Source organism: Pelodiscus sinensis, chromosome 14 (genome assembly GCF_052426305.1).
Source record: "Pelodiscus sinensis isolate ZL-2025 chromosome 14, ASM5242630v1, whole genome shotgun sequence".
NCBI lineage: Eukaryota > Metazoa > Chordata > Testudines > Trionychidae > Pelodiscus > Pelodiscus sinensis.
Window position 1 is genome coordinate 41,778,930 of NC_143065.1, and position 19,109 is coordinate 41,798,038.

The 19,109-nt window shown below is 44.1% G+C and overlaps 2 protein-coding genes and 1 non-coding gene across 3 annotated transcripts in view; 1 reads left to right on the forward strand and 2 right to left on the reverse strand.

The window, feature by feature from the left end:
* Positions 1-1,928, forward strand: part of DIS3L (DIS3 like exosome 3'-5' exoribonuclease) — a 35,649-nt gene extending 33,721 nt beyond the window's left edge. Inside the window, exon 17 of the mRNA XM_075896870.2 lies at positions 41-1,928. Within this exon, the coding sequence (XP_075752985.1) occupies positions 41-352 (312 nt within the window). The 3' untranslated portion in view covers positions 353-1,928. The remainder of the gene's footprint in view (positions 1-40) is intronic.
* On the reverse strand, positions 1,597-19,036 carry TIPIN (TIMELESS interacting protein). Its single transcript, XM_089782085.1, has 8 exons — positions 18,897-19,036; positions 17,832-17,987; positions 12,425-12,518; positions 11,459-11,534; positions 9,324-9,446; positions 5,760-5,823; positions 3,560-3,763; positions 1,597-2,320 (listed from the first exon to the last, which is right to left on the reverse strand). The coding sequence occupies exons 2-8, from the start codon at positions 17,962-17,964 to the stop codon at positions 2,163-2,165; spliced, it is 852 nt and encodes a 283-aa protein (XP_089638211.1). The 5' UTR covers positions 17,965-17,987; positions 18,897-19,036; the 3' UTR covers positions 1,597-2,162.
* LOC112546831 (small Cajal body-specific RNA 14) lies at positions 4,722-4,855 on the reverse strand. Its single transcript, XR_003090552.1, has one exon.
* Positions 19,037-19,109: the final 73 nt, after the last annotated feature.

Here is a 19,109-nt window from a genome sequence, read left to right on the forward strand (position 1 = left end):
AAATGATGGGAAAAAAAATAAGTGTACTTTTGTTTCTAAGGTAAAAATATCTGTGCAGACTTCACACTGCCACCCTGCCACCATCAAGCTTGAAATAATTAGCAACACACCTTACAAGCGTGAAGCTACAGAACTCTACCAGAAGAATTCTCATATAATGAAAACTGACTTAATAAAAGAAGTAACTAGATCGGCAGAGGAAGCTCAGCTTGCGCAGGAAAAGAACACAGTTCAAGTAATTCAGGAAGAATATCAGGAGTATTGCCAAACAAAGGGAGTTAACTTGTACCAGCTGCTTGAGGAAATTAAGGAGTTAGCTCTACTAGATGTATCAGCAGATAACCACACATAAAGTACTAGTTGGTTCTGCTCTACTGAAGCAGCTTTCCACAATTTTAAATCTTGTTTTAAAAACTGATGTAAACGTTTTTAATGTTTTCTGCTTTTGCTAATTTGAACTGTACCTTAACTGCAATTTAACACTGATTTTTACAGGATGAGATAAACTAGTTCTATTTAAGATGTTTTATATGTGGCCAACTACTGTATTCTTCTGGAAAGACTACAGATTGTATTGTGGTGACCTCCTTAAAGATTTATTTTTTAAAAAATTGATCTTAAAAATGACTGGACTTTTTTTTCTAAAAAAGATTTGTATAGAAAGTCTAAATACATTTGCATAAGCAATATTACACTGATGCAGCCAAAATAATAATCTTACTCTGTTTTCATCAAATTATTTAACTTTAAGTACCTTTTGATTCTATAGCTCTGTTTATCATCAACCTGAATGAAGGAGTTCTGCTTCATCCCTTATATGGCTTGCTACACAAAAGTGCACTTTAAAAAATTCAAAACTGGTTAAAGTTACAATACACAAATTAAATCCTCTTTCAGGCCTATTTTAAGATCAGCATAGTTATGGGGGGTTTTCATGGGCCTTAACGAAATGGAGACTTTAGGGGAGCTTTCCTGCCACTATCAAAATTAATACGAAGCTAAATGTAGCATGGTTTGATGGTAGACTTCAATAAGCACCAAAAGATTAGCATCTGAACAAAGTTTTTGGGAGGTTTTCAAAAGCAGAAAAACATCTAATTTCTATGGAAAGTCCATTTCACTTCAACTTTCCTGTGTTGGTATTCTGCCAGAATTGTACACCACCTGTTCTAACTTCATTGAAAATTAAGTATCTTGAGCATTCAGTGCTTTTTCCCTTCCCTCAGAGAAAAATTATATTGCCTTTAAACAATCTGCCTTTTCTCATCAACAAAAATATAAACTTGCCCTAGAACAGCCAGATATAACACTTAAAGGCAAAAAATCCTTTAAAAATAACAGTCTAATTCTGGTTATGAATGGGTAAGTCCACTATCAGATACTAAGACTACAGAATGCTCAACAATTGTAAATCTGAAGCTACTTAATTTCCTGCCACACTGATTTTTCTTATAACAAACATAATGGGTAGAGTACATTTAGAGCAGATTTGATTGACAACTTTTGATTGACTAATTACTTCAAACAGCTAGGCATATTTGGTTATGTAGAGAATATTTTTCAATTTTTATTTCTAAAAGGTAATATCTTTCAAGGTCCTGTATAAAATAATTTACTAAAATATAAGCATTTCATAACATGAAGTATTGTTATAAAATGCTTCAGAACAGTTAAGACAAGATGCATGTTCATACTGAGCAAGTAGTTCCTGGCACTGTACCGTCAATTCTAACAAAATTAACAGAATGAAAAAACATTATACAAACTTAGGCTTTTCAAACCCTGGCAAGTTAAGGTTGATGAATGTCAATTTTTAAAAAGTCACTTCATAGTATCCTTTAGGGGGTGGGGAGCAGAAGTGGGAGGAAATCAGTATTTTCACTGATGCTTTTCGTCACTGAAAAAGCAAGTTTAAAAAAAAGTTTAAATGCAGAATAGCTGTGTTTCTTTCCTGAATTAAGGTGTTGGGGAAAAAACAGGTACTGGAGCTGATGGGTGCCTTTTTACATAGTGAAATAGATAAAAGTCGTTCAGATACATTGATGTCTTGGATAAGATTTCCATAGAATGTCCAAGGTAGGGGAGGAGAGAGCGAGCCAGTGATATTTGAACATACTTTGATATCTGGGTCTCTTAAACGTCATTGTATCCAGAGAGCGCGATTATTTGATTTCTTCTGCACATTTGAGTTGTGTATCTTTGTCCACAGCTTCCATAACAACTTTGGCTTCAGCAGTGTGAATTTCTACTGTCAGATCAGCTGGATCTTGAGCCACAGTGGTTTTAAACTTTTCTTCATTTGGCTGGGAGGTAGACTGATCTATTTTAAAAAAGTAAAGCATTATTGCCTATTATGTCAAAGTACTGTAATTTCATTTACCATCTTCAGTTTAAATGCTCACGTTCACATCTCTAAGCCACCCCCCTTAACAAACCAGGACAGTCACTAATCTGAAATCTGTGACCAGAAAAGAAAATGTGCACTGGGTTTTGGTGGGATGAGGATAAACATGATGCAACCAACTTTCATTCTAAATTTAAGAAAAAAAAAGTGCTATCAGTTATCCCCAAGGTATAAGTCTAACTGCAAGGAGTTAGATTTTGTGAAGTCTCCATTTCACACGTGAGATTGATGGTCACTCTTGAAGTCTGTACAGAAACCTCTCTTTAAATAACTTTAGTCTTCTAAATGGAGGTGGTTATATTTATCCCCTATTCAAAGTTTCTATGAATCCACTACAAAGCTAAACTGCTTTGGCACCTGGAGCTGGGGTTCAGGGGCTAGGGGATATGAAGGACTAGTTGACTATCCGATAAGCAAATGCTTATCAGATAGTCAACTAGTCCTTCATATCCCCTAGCAAATGCTTATCGGATACTCGCTCCCCGCATCTTGCTGCCTCTATCAGGAAGAGGCAGCAGGAGGGAGGAGGGGAAGGGTATTTCAAAGCAGCAGCGCTGCATGGAGCCTACGGCCAGACCCCAGGCTTGACGGGGCACTGCAGCTTTGAAACACCACCATGGGAGCCCAGCATCAGGCTCCTCCTGGCATTTCAAAGCAGTAGTGCTGCATGGAACCCAGGATCATCTGGGGACTCCCTAGCTGATCCGGGCTCCATGCGGTGCTGCTGCTTTGAAATGCCAGGAGACTAACAAAAATAAATATATTTTATTACTAAAGTGCTACAGGACCATTGTTGGTTTTTTTAGTTACAGACTAACACAGCTACCCCTCTAAGACCTTCCTTGAGGAGGCATTGATCTGTGTAGTTTTTTGAATGTTTAATCATAATTGCAACACAGTGAAAGCTCTCAACTTTGAATAGATAAAGATTAAATTCTGGAAAACAGAAAACTGAGGAAACATTCAAAATAAGATATTTACTATTCTATACAACCACAACCCTCTAGAAAATGTGTTGGGAGTTTTTTTCCTCCAAATAAATTTGTAAAGCATGTCCTGTTTGCTTCTTTGGTTTGATGGTATGGCCTTTGAGATTTCTAAGCTATGAACACTGCTTGTTAGCACTTAAAACTAGAAAATTCTATTACTAATTACCATTTTCTTGTGACTGACTGTTAAATTGCATCTTTGCCTGTCTTCTTTCCAAGGCTAATTGCCGGTTCTTCTCAATTCTTCGCTGTTGGTCCTCTGTTAAGGTAGTACCGGACTGAGAATCCAATTCTTCCTTCACATTTTCAGAAAAAGGGTCTAATTCTTCTTCAGGAGACATCCCGAGCCGATTATTTCCCCCTCCACTACCTGTATAAAAGGCATGAGTAAGAAACATCAGTGCCTTTGAAGCTAAAGGTTTACCAATAGTGAAACCAAACATTCCACTGTAAATCTAAGACTGCAAGAACATTTTAGAAAATAAAATTTCTTCCTATACCTATAAAAAAGTTTTTCCTGTGGGACAACAGAGGGTCATCACCACATCACTGTTCCTCGCAGCCTTTCACCTTTAGCCACACTTGGCCTCCTCCCTGCTGCTAACCCCCATAACCGGGTCGGCAACCTGTGGCTTACAAGAGCTCTAAATATGGCGCTGACTCCTCAACAGCAGCACTCACTTTCCGTGCACCTTGAAGATAAACTGCTACTAGGTTTGTGGGGAAGGAACTGGGGGCAGGGAAAGTGGTGAAGTACACCCAACTGCCACAGTGGCTGGCTGAAGCTCCAGCAATTATCACATGGCAGGCGGCTGCCGGTGTTTTAAAAATAGCTGCTCCACTGTGCCGGTGGCAGGAACCATGCAGTGGGGATGGAATGTACCAGGCTGGCGGAAAGAGGAAGGGACCTTGGCTGGTGCAGCTGCAGCCCGGTCCTCCCCGGTGGCTGAGGAGAGAGCTGGGGTTGCAAACCCCCCACAACAGGGGGGATGGCAAGTGCAGCCCCCTAATAAAACTTAGTAGCTAAGAGTAATTCACTAACAGCGTGGACCAGCACCAAACAGACCATATTAAAAAAGAGTTTGAAATGCACAATATGTTTTTGACTATGCCAGCGTCCATATGTTGTGCATGAAGGCTTGAAGTAAATAGTAGAACAAAAGGCTTGTCTTGCAGAGCTGCACCTATGCCACTATAGCATTTTACTGAACATGCTACTACACCAACAGGAGAGTTTCTACTCTTTCACTCAAACAAAAACAAAAAAACACACTAAAACCCTCAAGTTTGTAAAATTAGTGTTCTATTGTAAAATTATTTTTAAAACTAGTGTATGGAGCCATCGCACAGAAAGTCTGATAACTAGACAGACACTGTCGGCAGGAACCATATGTTTTAATGTATGTGGCTGTACAGGGTTGCATTATATTACTAAAATACAACCAACAGTAAATACAACCACAAGGAATACAAGCAGACAGGGAAGATGGTAATTTGTTTCAACAGTTCTGTCACAGAATGATCAGAGAAAAAGGGAAAGACTTCTTACTGCTTACTCAACATGAGCAATGAGAACCCAAGAAAGCACTATAGTCTGCTATTTTCCTCTAATATTATAATTTTTTACACAACTCAATCCTATTCACTTTTCATGCAAGGAAAACATTTTTCCCCACTGGCCAGAAATGAAGACTATTTTCTGGTTCATCTGAAACACTCTGATTATAAAAAGAACTGTTGCATTATCCACTTCAAAATTCCCTATTACTACTTTTAAATGGTATGATTTTGAAGTAGTGGAAAGAACTAAAAGGAATAGCAAGTAAAGAAAGCTTAAGGATGGGACGACAAAAAAAGAATAATCATAGACTGGATTGTTAAAATGGGAAGCCTATATCCACATCAATCACTTGATATGTTAATGAAGACCCTTCTACTCCCTATCCATCACAGATAAAGAAACTAAGAGCATTTTTATTCTATACCTCTACCGGGGAAGTGAACCCTAAAAGTAAAGTTAAAGTTTCTTGAAAACTAACAATTCAAACATTGGTGTACTACTCCTGGGATTACTTATTATCCACTACCAGTGGAGAATGGACGCTAAGATATTGAGAAACTTCTCCTTTTACTGAATTTACTGAAAACGGCTCATCTCTAGAGAAAATGTAACCTGATCAACATATAGAGGATAGACTTAAATTTGATCAAAGAAAAACTAAGTCAAGTTCCTCCCCCCCCCACTGAAGGATGCACATGTTTTATTTTCCCATTGTACCTTATTTTTTCATTGACTGTGAAAGTTGAGAACAAGTTAATGTTTAATAAATAAACTACTGGAACAGGCTGCAGAAAAGCATACATGCCTTCATTATTTGTAAAATCTTCATGCAAAATTGGAAGATCAAGTCTAATTCGCTTTAAGCAGGTCTGAAATGAGAAGAAGCACTGTTTATTATAGATTAATGTTTTCACCAAAATATCTTACTACTATTTCACAGAAAAACAAGAGTTACATAAAGCTTAAAGTAAAATCTGAAACTTCATTGCTAAATTAATCTACAGCTGAGGATATAGGATATAATCACAGGGCTTTCTGTCACCATCCAGGCACACATCTTTACTAATGTATTTCAATCACTGATGTCCTGAATAGTAAATAAATAAATTACACTGGGACCCTAGTGAAAAGAAAGTCAGCTGTATGGTATGCTTCAATCCATCTACTCACCTCTCATAGCTACATCAGAATGGAAGAGGAGCTGAACTTGGTAGTATGCTTTCCTCACCCGCCAAAAAAATTAGTATAATTTATGTAGATTAATACTATATTAATTCCTACAGTACTTGATCTTCCTCTGTCTTTCCCCATACTCAAAGATACTGCAGAGTACAATACTGGACTGGTCATAAAAATAGTATTACTAATCTTGCTGCACTGATGCAGCTTGAAGCAAATATACTGTGAGGCCTCTAGCTTCCACTATTTTTTTTGGCTCACTAATTCCACTGGGATAGAAGTATGCTATGCCCTTGTCAAAACCTGTAGAGCAATGGTTCCCAAACTTTTCGGCATCACGCCCCCTTTTTTATTTTTGAGAAACTCTCATGCCTCCCTCCCCCCCCAAAATAGCAGCAAAACTTGGGGTGGGATTGACGGGGGGTATGTGGGGCTGTGTCTCCTCGCCCCCTCCCGCCCTGGAACGTCAGCACGCCCCTTAGTTTGAGAACCCATGCTGTAGAGCAGTGGTCTCCAACCTTTTTACACCAAAGATCACTTTTTAAATCTCAGAACGGGCAAAGATCTACTGCCCCACCCCTTCGTTGAAGCCCCGCCCTCTCTATTCTCCTCCTGTCCATCACTTGCTATCCCCAGCCCTTACACACTCTGATAAATAGTTTATTTTTAAATTATGCGATACATTCAATTAAAATCACGTGTTTATAGTTATGAAATAAATGGTCTGTTTTTTATTCATGCTATTTAAATCTAAAATGAAGCATTTATAATTATACATTTTGTGGGGACAGAGTACCACGGCTGGGGGCAGGGGAGAGAGAACAGGGTGCTGGGAGGGCAGGGGACAGGGTTCTGCAGCAGGCGACAGGGTTCTGCAGCTGGGGACAGGGTTCTGCAGCTGGGGACAGGGTTCGGGGAGTAGGGACGGGAATAGGGACAGAGTTCTGTAGCTGGGAACAGGAGAGTGGGGACAGAGTTCGGGGAGAGGGGACAGGAATGGAGACCGAGTTCTGTGGCTGGGGCCAGGGGAGTAGGGACAGCGTTCTGTAGTTGAGGACAGGGGTGTGGGGACAGCGTTCTGTAGCTGGGGATAGGGGTGGGGGGACAGAGTTCTGTGGCTCGGGAGTGGGGGCTGGGAAGTGGGGTGCCAGTGGAGACAGAGTCCCCTGTATCTCCCTCCTCCCAGCATTCTCCCCCCCCCCAGGGAAACCAGGGGGCGCCTGCCCCAGGGCCAACCCCCCCCCCCACCTCGTGCAGGGAAGCCCCGCACGCACTTGCCCCAGGAGCCAACCCCCCACCCGCGCAGGGAAGCCCCACGCGCGCGTGCCTGCGCCGGGGCCAGCGCTCCCTCCCCGTGCAGGAAAGCCCCGCACGCGTCTGCCCATGGGGCTGCCCCCCACCTGTGCAGGGAAGCCCCGCGGGCGCTTGTCCCTGCACCAAACCTCCCGCGCCGGGAAGCCCCGCACGAACGCCTGCCCTGGGGCCAACTCCTCCCTCCCCCTCTGCGCGCCCGGAACCCCTCTGCGCACCTCCCGCGGGGCTGACTCACCCCTCCTGTGCGGTGCAGGGGGCTGGCAGAGCAGCTAGCGCACTTCTGGAATTGACGGAAGTGGCGCTAAGCTGCGGGACTTCTGAAGCCGACACTACCTCTTGAGGTAAGTAGTGGGGCTTCTGGGGGGTGGGAGGGAAACGGGGGCGGGGCGGACAGAACGCCTCGCGAGCGACTGGTCGAGGCCTCGAGATCGACCAGTAGCTTATGATCAACCTGTTGGTGACCACGGCTGTAGAGCCTGATGCCAGGCTCACCGCAGCATTTCAAAGCGGCTGTGCCGCATGGAGCCTGGGATCAGCTGAGGTCTCAGCTGACCATGGGCTCCATGAAACACCGTGGGGAGCACGGACCAGGAGGGGACTGCTTGAGTCCCCCACTGGCCCCGTGCTCTCTGCTGCTCTTTTGCCTTTGAAGTGTAGCAACAGGCCCTGGAGGTTTTTCGCCTTCCTCTGTAGCATGGGGCACAGATCACTTGCTGGAGGAGTCTCTGTATCTTGGGGTCTTTAAACCATCGTTTGAAGACTTCAATATCTGAGATACAGGTGAGAGGATTATTCTGGGAGTGGGTGGGAGAGATTCTGTGGCCTGCATTGTGCAGGGGGTCAGACTAGATGATCATGGTGGTCCCTTCTGACCTTAAAGTCTGAGTATGAACAGCCGTAGGGCTTTTGCTACACTTCAAAGGCAGAGGCACCCTTATCGACTAATCAAATAGTCGATGCAAATTACATTGGCTAACTGGTTACTCAATTAATTAAAATTTTACATCCCTACCCTAGTCCCCTGGATCAGGTCTTATGACAATGTTATTTTTCACCTGTGAGATCTCTCTCTTTGCAGGTGATGGTAATGTGTTTAAGCTGCTGCTGCTGCCCCACTTTTAGCCACCCAGGAATCTGTGCCTTTCTTCACAGTTCTTTAGAATTCGTCTTATTCCTTACATTTCTGTTTGGGCTGAAACTTTGGTATATTAGAATATTGTTTTCCTGGTTCCTCATCTTCCCATTATCAATGCAGGAAACACCAACTAAACACTCTGCTGCAGATATAAATATAAAAATAAATTCCAGAACTTCAAAAATAGCGTTGGTAATAAAAGATGCACTAGGGATGTATGCGAATAATCATGTCACTTCTCCCCACCCCCTTGCTGCCGAGGCAGCAAGAAGGGTGGGACCAAGTTAAAAGCCAGTTCCCCCAGCACCGTCTCTGCAGACGAAAGGGGGCAGGGGTAGCAGAGGTGCAGCGGGGGATCAGGCACGAGCTGGGACAGCTGAGTCCCTGGTTGCACCCAGTCCCCCACTGCGACTCTCCTTTTTAAATACTGTAAGAGTCACCTGGTTCTTACTACATTTAAAAAGGCAGAGCCATAGCGGGGTTAGCTCCCAGGACTAATTTAATATCCTTAGCACCTACAAGTTACTGCAGTTCCTCTGACAGTGTGCTTCGAATGAAAGGTAATGTATAATGCACTCTTAAATAATTTATTCAACACTGGCTGATACTTACTTCAATTAAATGTACAAGTACATTTATTTATTTAACATACCTTCCGTTTTTGCATACTACCCTCCCAAACTCTGCCCCCTACACAACACAGAATTTGTAATAAAATAAAAGTACATGAGTAGTACTCACCTGAACTTCCTTTTTATTTCCCAACAACTCTACTCTCTCAATGAAATCATCAAATTGCAGTTTAGGAAACAGCCTATGAGCCCAATGTTCCATGTGTCTTAAAAGTGTTTTCAAGTCCTCTGTCTGAAACATAAATATAAGACATTCAATTCCAACAGTTTGATAGGTCTCCAGATTTGAGAGTGAGAAATATTTTCAGAGACATTGGTAGTACTGTAATTGGTTTTTGCAAGGTTGAAAGTCTCCTGGAAACCCAACAGATAATTATCAGTTGATTTTACATTGTACTAAATAAATTAATGATTATGAGCTGTTACAAAATAGTATAGATAATCTAGAATAAGAATGGTGATCAGCATTCAGATCCATACTTGCATTGACTTTAAAGCACCTTTTCAGAATCCTACAGTTGAAAACTAATTTTTTTTTTAAACAAAAGTTCTTAAAGAAACAGAACAGAAAAAACAAAAGTGATTTATTGTCACAATTATTGCAATCAGGGTCCAGACATCCCAAACAGAGAACAGAAGGTTTAACCCCCTCTCCTCCCAAAAAGGAACAAATGAAGCAATTGATCGGTGCCGCCCGTCATGTGACAGCAAGGGGCTCCAGGGACGCTTGACACCACAATGGCCTTGCTTTCCCTTTTTCCAGGGCTGGGCAGGAGCTCTGGTTGGCAGGTCTGCGGGGGCTCCCCTCAGCCTGGCACACGCAGCGCGGGCTCGGCAACCTTACCCCCTCACCCCATGCCTGGGGCAGTTCATGCCCGTGCTGCGGGCTTGCCCAGCGCTCAGGTGTGCTGGGCCCGTGTGCCGCTTGGGGCTCGATCCTGGCCGCCCTGCTGCTTTAGGGGCTCCGCTTTTAGGAGTGGGCCCGTACCCGATTCCCCCTCCCAAAACTTTGCAGGCTGTGTGGGGGGTGGGGGGGAAGGAGGGAGTCGCTCCCTTGCAGAGCGAGCCCAGCTCCCAGCTAGAGCAAGGGGGGAATCCGGGGTCCTGCCCCTCCGGGCCGAGGCAGGAATGGAAGGGAAGGGGAAGGGAGGGAGGGGCTGCTGCTGCCACCGGGCTGAGGAGAGGCAGGAGCGCTGGGGCCTTGGACACATCCGGGCAGCCCGGGGGAGGAAGAGGAAGGGGGAGGATGCGGCCCCTCACGAGGATGCAGCATCTGGAATCCGCTGAGGATGGGGCAATGCGCATGCCAACCGCTGCCGAGACAAAGAGCAGAGCCCACCTGGGAGGCCCCTCCCCCAGCCACTGCCACTCTGCTCCCGCCCCTCGGCCAGAGTGTGCTGGGCCCCCGCCCCTCGGCCAGAGCGTGCTGGGCCCCCGCCCCTTGGCCAGAGCATGCCGGGCTCCCGCCCCGTGCCAGCGGTGTCCATATTATTCAACATTTCTGTTGTCTGACCATCCTCTGGTCCCATTTAGGTCGGATAATCGAGACTACTGAATGGTCATAACTAGTACTACTATTTCAAATGTACCGCATAACGGGAAGAGGCACTTCCCAAGGCTGGTATGTTCACAAAATAGGCTTCAAGTTACGACACATTTGTCCAGTCAGGAAGAAACAATGGTAGGACACTAGGCTAGTGGAAAAATATCCTGCTCTTAAGATATCCTGCTCTTAAGTTGAGAGAGAATTTTGACACTGAATAAATATAAATCACCACAGACAGAGAGGGGAAGAAGAGTCTTTTAAAAGCAGGCTTGTGATTGATGTTTTCTTCCAGAAACTTGGCCAGTTATGTCAATGAAACAACAGTTGCAGAATAAGCAGCCTTATTATCCTCCCAAAGTATAAATAAAATCATTCTGTAAACAATCACACATTAAGAGTTCCAGCAGAATGGTTCCAGTGTTGGGAAATTAACTAGAAATGGTTTGAGGTCAGGTTCATTTTTTATTATCATATTTTCTCAATTGATGTAGCTTAGTATGACTGAAAAAGCCCCCCCAAGATGCATTTGAAATAGCACTAGCTGACCCTGTTTTAGTCTAGCATAGAGTCTATACATTTTAGAAGGTAATGTTTGATTTAGTTCTGGAGCTTTTAATTGGGAGGAGTGAAGTAAAAAAGTAAACATTTCATCCAAACTGTATTACTAATCAACAAGAAGAATTGCTCATATTTCTTACCTCATGTCCTTTACCCTTAAATTTTGCATTATCAAATACATGTCGCAAGGCTGGAAGTCCTCTCTCTGAAATTAACCTGTGAATATGAAAAAAGTGTCCTGAATTAATGTGGTTTTCAATTTAAGTTATTCAATTAGAAATTCTAACACGGTTTGTGATTTTTTTATTATTAGTATCATGATAGCACACAAAGATCTCAATCAGGATGAGGACCATTCTGTACATTGCCTAATACAAACACATAGTAAGAAGCAGTCTCAGCCCTAACTTACAGTCTATGTGGAACAGAGGGGAAAACCAATTCTAGTATCCTAATAACCAAAAGGTTATAAATGAATGCTTCCAAGACACCAAAATATGATATCCCAAAACATTCAGTATACTTAAGACACATTAACAATATAGGGATTCAGCCCTATTTGTTTTACCATTTAAAAAGTTTTGCTTGTAGAAGAAAGTGACTTTCTACTCCCTAACAATTCTGCTTTATTCTTACAAATATAATCTCAAGAGCACTTTTGTATAGTTTAAAATCAGACTCAATGCACTTCACAAAACTGTGGTTAACATCCTGAAAAGATCATAAGTCTAAAGACTCATTTTAAAGGATTTTCCAATTTAAAGAACAAAAAAATAAAAATCTGAAGAATTGGAAAAACTCTCATTTCCAGCATCACAGAGATCCATGGCACTTTCTTGGGAAATAGTTTTCTGTTTCCCCAGTATTTTATTGTGAGTGTATGACTTACATACGATAACAGCGCTATAAAAGTAAAGACCAAAAGCCTCATGTCCATTCTGCAATGAGCGAAGTATATCCTATATCCACAACCTAGAACTTGGTAATGACCAAGTGGGTAATGTGGAACACCTTACATCAATTTATGGCAGGCAACCACATAAAGATTCTTGTTATTTGAACACTGAAATCATCACTAGTACATAGAAATATTCTGCAACAAATACCTTTGAGCATCTAATTTAGGTATCGGCCTTTTAGTTGTTTTCTGTGTAGACACAGCAGAATCCTTCGTTTGGGATGATTTATTTCCATCTGGCTCTGATAAACAGCAAATAACATACTATAAATCTATAATGCAAGTGATACCAACTATCAACTCAAATTAGTGTTTAACATCTTTATCTTCTATTAATATGTCACTGGTTCTACCAGTTTCCAGTTTTCCACTGAATGTTTATAATGCACATACTGTGCATGTTATTGTGAATAACTGATGCCTGTATGTTCTCTCTGCCTCCCTTCCCCCAAATTCACTTTTATAAGAAAGGCTATGTCTACAAAAGCACATGATAAACAAAACTTTTGTCATTCATGGGTGATCAAATCCCCTCCTCCATGAATGACATTTTGCCACAGCACATGTACATGTGAACTCTGTTTTGTTGGCAGGAGCCCTTTGCTGCCAATAAAGCAAAACTCCCTCTTTGGGGATGGTACTACTTTGTCAACAAAAGTGAAGACAAACTGTGTTCACACACTGACTTTCAGTGACAGGGCTATATTGACACAGTCTTGTTGCTAAAAGCTGTGTAGCCTAGGCATACCCTAAGGGTGCATCTACACAGCACCCTAAACTCGAAAGAAGATACACAATTTGCATAGTGCAAATTGCGTATCTTATTCAATTGTATTTTGAAATTTGGTGCATCTACACAGCGCCAAATTTCAAAATAGCCACTATTTTGAGACATCCGCGTGCCTGTTATTTCGAAAAAATATCAAAACAACAGGCAGATTTAAAAGACCCGGGGTAGCTATTTCGGATACCTCTGGTAGCTATTTCGGATACCATAGTGCTGTTTAGATGTGCCCTAAGTGTTTAAGCAGAGAAAGGATCTGTTATCTTGAAAGAACAATCTTTTCTGGCAAATAATATGACTATTTCCCATCTTAATGAAAATCTCTGCTTCTACAAATGTGTACCTTATTTTGTTATTTAGTGTAACCAAGAATACATTGAGTATGCTTTTACAGCCTTGATTTTTGCTGTTAATTTATAACTATGGTTTTGGGAGCCCTTCAAGGTATGGGGGAAGAGGGAGGGGAGAAAAGGAGAGTACAACAAAATAATGGCAACGAGACTATGGCCTGATTATGCAAAGATTTACACACATGCAAAATCCTATTTTCTTTAACTCTGTATAAAGTTGGTTAAATTAAGTGCTCACAGGGTAAAGCCATGTGAAGCTGATACCTATTTAGGGAAGCAAAACTATCAAATATCCTAAAACAGTGGGAATTTTTTTGGATTTTTGTGTTTGTTTTCAGACCTGTAACAAATTTTGAATGGCAGTATCAACCCTTTTGGGCATCTTAGGCATAATCATAGCTGAATAAGTAATGGCGATGTCACCTACATTTTAAAGCAGTGTTTCCAAAATGGTGAAAATAAAGGTTTCACGAGAAAATTCCATTACAATAACATTTTATTATTTAAAAAATAATAATTAATATTACGTGATTTTTTTGTTTTTAAATGTTCAATTAAACTTAATGTTGATCTCATGACCTTGTTTAGCATTTGTTTATTATTATAATTACTTAATTTTGATCTATTTTTTCAGTTCCATATATTAGACTTATTAGGGGTTCCACAAAATTCTTTCGAGTTTAAAAGGGTTCCGTGGCCAAATAAAATTGGGAAACACTGTTTTAGAGGGTTATAGTAGAATAACCAACAAAGCAATGAAATATAAGTTTTAAACAATGTAATACTATATATAACAATGATGACCGTGAAGCTTGAGGTGGTGGAGTCAGAGAGTGGGATATTTCCCAGGGAATATCTTGCTACTAAATGATGATCTAGCAGAGGGGTGGCCAACCCATGGCTCATGAACTGCATGCGACTTGCAAAGAAAAAAATTACGGCTCCTGACGGAATCCGGAACTGCTCAGGTCAGCCGCTCTCACGGTCAGGCCATTGTGAGCTGTATGCGCGCGCACAGTCCGCGCTCGTCTGCTCACAGCCCCCAGTACACTGTGTCATATCCTGCACATGCAGGCCGGATCGCACACAGCATCCCAGCCTGCACATGCTAGCAGCCGGCTGCTGAGCGCAGGCAGTGGCAGCGGCTCTGGGACCTGGGCATAAGGTTAGTTGGGGAGGAGGACTGAGTTAGAGTGGGTAGGGGAGGTGTCTGGCTCTGGGGAAGGGGAGGAGGATTGAGTGGGGGGGGGAAGTGTGCATGGCGCACTGACCACCCAGCGCGTGGAGGGAGACACGCAGCTGTAGCGGCAGCTCCGGGACCCAAGAATTATGTTAGAGCGGGGCGGGGGGGTTGTGGCCTGGCTGTAGTCTGGGGGAAGGGAGGGGAGAAGAAAGGAGGGGGATTGAGTTCGGGGTGCGCGCGTGTGCACGCACGCATGAGCACGTCTCAAGGCCGGTCGCTCAGCGCACGCTCCCGGAGGGAGATGCGCATGGCTGTAGCAGTGGCTCCACCTCCGGGACCCAAGAATTAGGTTAAAGCAGGGGGAAGAGAGGGGGATTGGTATAGAGGGGGGCCAGTGGGGGGGGGGGGGGGAGGAAGAATTGGGTTGGGGGGGTGTGCCTGGCTCTGGGGAAGGGATTGGGTTGGGGGGGCAGTACATGGCTGGGGGGAATGGCCAGTACATGGCTGGGGGGGGGGGGGGGGGGGAAAACAGGGTGCCTGGGGGAGGGGAGGGAAAGAGCAGCTGGGACCCCCAGGTACAGGCCCCAGCTGTCTCTGTCCCCTCTTCCTGGCCAACCCCTCCCTTGAGTACCCTGCCTCAGCACCCTGTCCCCTGCCCCCACCAGCATAGTTGGGGCCACATTAGTGAGGCTGGGGGGGGGGGGGGTTGGAGCAGTTTGTTTTTTTATGTGGCCCAACTGACTTTTCTGTGGGTCAGTGACCCTTTACTCAAAACAGGTTCCCCGCCCCTCTGATAAATAAAAAGACAAAGACAATACTGAAACATTTTGTGTTTGACATATTTAAAAATGGAGCCTAGCCAACAAGCCCGTCTGGCTGCAGCATCAGAACACTCCTGCACACAACCCTCAACTCCAAACCTGAGCCTGTCATACACTGGAACCCCGTCCTGAGCCTCTCATCCCCAAACTCCTGCACCCCCACATCTCCAGTCTTCTGCCACAATACTCCTGCACCATCCACACACTGCAAATCTGTGTCTTGAGCCCATCATACTCCCAGCCTCCCTGCCCTGAGCCCCTCGTGCACCCCAGCCCAAACTCCTGCACCCTCACAGCCACAAGCCTGTGGCTTTCTCAGCACCCCAACCCGCCACCTGACCCCAACACTCTCCAGCCTGGAGCCCCCTCCCTGAGCCAGCATCCTCCTGCACCAAAATTCTGTCCCAGTGCTTGCACCTTTTGTCCCTTCCCAGTGCTTTTTTTGAGCCACAATAGCAGTGGAGACAGCATGAAGAGCTGGGGCAAAGTTGCTGAAAAATGAAAAAAAGGGGAGGGGGGGCAGGGCTGCAAAGACCCGGGGAAAAGATGTTAAACAAAAAAAACAAAAAACAAAAAAAAGCACCATGCCCTGGGACTGAGTACCAGCATCTATTTTCCCCCAGTGCAGCATTTTTGGGTTTGCCCCGGCTCTTCATGCTGTCTCCACTGCTATTGTGACTCTTCGTCTGGAACGGGTTGGCCACCCCTGATCTAGCACTTGGTTTAACCCTCAGAGGCTAATATGCTGTTAATGTGGCCTCAAACTCTAGAGGCAGCATGAACTGAGGCAGCTGGGAAGAAACAGTCAGGCAGCTGCAAAGACTTCCATGCACAGTGGCTACTGCTATAGCAAACTAGCCACATTCCATCGGCCAACTAGCCACACTGTTCAAGCCAACTAGCCACATGTGGCTAGCGCGTTGGACTAGGGATGTAACATTGTACTTGACTAAACGATTAACCAACAGGTAGGTGCTTATCAATTAATGTTATTGACTTACATGCAACACATCCTCCTCCTTCCCCCGCGCAAGTAACTTTTTAGCAATCTGGCTAGCTCAGACCCAGCTCATGCTGGGACCCTGGCATCAACCCCCATGCCAACTCTTAGTCCTTATAACGCAGAGCCGCAGAGGAGGTTAAATGCCGGGTCCCCAGCACTAAGAGCTGGCATGTGGGCAGGTTGGCTCAGTTCTAGCTCGTGCCAGAACCCAGCATCAATCCCCTGCTAGCTCTTAGTGCTTATAGTGCAGAGCTGCAGTGGGGGTTGCTGCTGGATTTGGTAAGCGCCAGGATTGAGTGGCAGCGCTACTCCTGATCCATTGTGTAGTTGATAAAATTTGCTGACTACACAATTAACGAATTACATGTTTAACATCCCTATGTTGGGCAATTTAGTTTTAATCATATCATTACTACAACCTTTTTATGTTTAGCGCCCTCATTTGGCAGAATGTTACAACTCCTATTTCATTTTGTTAAAAAGTCACATTTTACCAGCAATAAAATACTTGCACACATTGCAATCTCAAACAAGTGGTGTACACTATTTTGTTTGATTACTGTAGTATTAATTTCTTTTAATTGATACTACAAGAATATATATTTTTCAGAATAAAATCACATATTGAAAGATCTATTTTTGTTTTACAGGTATTTTGATGAAGAACACACAAAATATAGAATACGTTTCCTTCCCCTTCGAGCTGTGTCAGGCACAATCAAGTCTAATTTTAATTTGCAGAAGGAGAAAAGATTCCAATCAATTTTATATAACTAGAATTTGTTTTATAAACCAATTTAACAGAATGTGACACTAACACCACAATCAACTCCCAAGTATTTCAGTATCTATGTTACAATAAAGATAGTTCTCTAGAACAGTGTTTCTCAACTTTTTTTTTATAAAGTACCCCTTTAAAAAAAATCACAAGTACACCCAGTACATACAGTTTTTAGACACACACACTTTTTTTCCCCCCTACCAATGCAACACATTTGTTTAAACAACTTAAATCTTAGCCGAGCAGGTGATGAATTTTTTGGGTGTAAAAAGTACAAAAATAATAAGTGCTGAAAAACTTAAAACAAAAATTCAGTTCTCTCCAAATTTGTTGTGTTGACGTACCCCCCAGACGTCTCTCGAGTACCCCTAAGGGTACTCGTACCACTGGTCGGGAAACACTGCTCTAGAAGATACATCCACTCCCTGACTTATGAATACACCAACTTATGACCATCCGTACTTACGACCAACCCCCCATTAACCCCATTATTATATTTTTGAGTTGAGAACCATGTACGTCAAGTTTTTTGGGCAGCGCATTTAAGGGTATTTACAACTTACAACCAAATCGAGTTACGACCAGGTGTTCGGAATGTAACCCATTCGTAAGTCGGGGACTGCCTGTACTCACCTTCACTAGCTAAGGCTCTTTCAAAATCATCTCTTCTTGGAGAGGAAGGTGGTGGAAGAGGTGGAAATGTTTCGTCTTCTGTTTCTTCATACTCGGGAAGATCAAACAAGTTGTTTGCTAGTGGATCTATCATCTTCACAGTTAAGATTGTTCCCCCTGCAGAAGAGCACCAGACATCAAAACAGTTTAAAAAGGTGGTGCGGCGAACAGGACATAAACTATTAAAGATACAAATTTTGTTGGCCGATACCTGAATTTTAAGCCAAATTTTGCCAGTTAAATGGAGAATGCAAGATATCAATTAATCCCAGATATTAAAGACTGGGACACTTCCGCAGATAATGAATCTGTGCTGCTGATGTGACAAACAGGAGAGCTGGTCCAAAACTGCCCATCAGAACAGTTTCACAAAAATACCGGATTGTTAGCTACATTATTTTATGACTTTCCATGACAAACACTGATTGTGTCCAAAAAAAAAAAAAAAAAAAAAAAAAAAAAAGGAAAACATTCTGGAGCATTTTTGAAGGGGAAAAACCCCATTTTCTAAAATAAAAAAAAAAATCCCACCAGATCTTTCAGAACCCAATGTGCTTGGTTTAAACACAAATTAGGGGGGTGAGAGATGAAAGCGTCTCCAGCTGCCAGGCCATTGGGGGAGTCTCTCAGGCTCTTTGAGACGAGCCCGCCCCGCTCTGGCAATTCCTGGTGGGCCCAGAGCTAGTTCCAACGGAAACAGCCCCCCAGCCTCTTCCCGGCTGTGGGGGGTGTTGATGAGGCGGCCCCGTACCACGCTGGACCGGGAGGCTCAGGGCGAATCCGGCGGCAATTCAGCCCCGTGCCCAGCACAGAGCGCCCCCCTCGCACCGGCCAGGCCCCTCCCAGAGCGGCCGCCTGCTACACCCATCCGGGGGGGGGGGGGGGGGGGGGGAGTGCCCCACGCGGTGAGGCAGAGCAGGGCCTGAGGGGACCGAGCCGCCGTGGGAGCCCCTTCCCCGGACACTACAGAGCCTCCCTCCGTCCCACGCGAGGCCGGGGAGGAAGCGAGGGAAAGGCGCGCGGTACCTCAGAGCCGACCCGGCCTCGCACGGACACCGCCTCCACGTCCCGGCGACTGGAAGGCGAGGCGAGCCCAGCCCAGCCCAGCCCAGCCCAGCCACATCCTCCCACGCCGCCGCCTCTCGCGCGGCTGAGAAGAGAGGAACGAGAAAAGAGCGCGAGAAGACGGCCCGGCTCGCGACCGCCCTCCCATCAAAAGCCGGGCTCTCGGCCCGCCGT

Excerpts from the sequence above, each read along its gene's own strand:
- TIPIN (XM_089782085.1), bottom strand. The coding sequence starts at position 17,964 with ATGATAGATCCACTAGCAAACAACTTGTTTGATCTTCCCGAGTATGAA. Across the intron at positions 11,535-12,424 it reads CCTAAATTAGATGCTCAAAG|GTTAATTTCAGAGAGAGGAC; the intron begins GTATTTGTTGCA and ends TCATATTCACAG. Across the intron at positions 3,764-5,759 it reads AGATTTTACAAATAATGAAG|GTAGTGGAGGGGGAAATAAT; the intron begins GCATGTATGCTT and ends CCTTTTATACAG.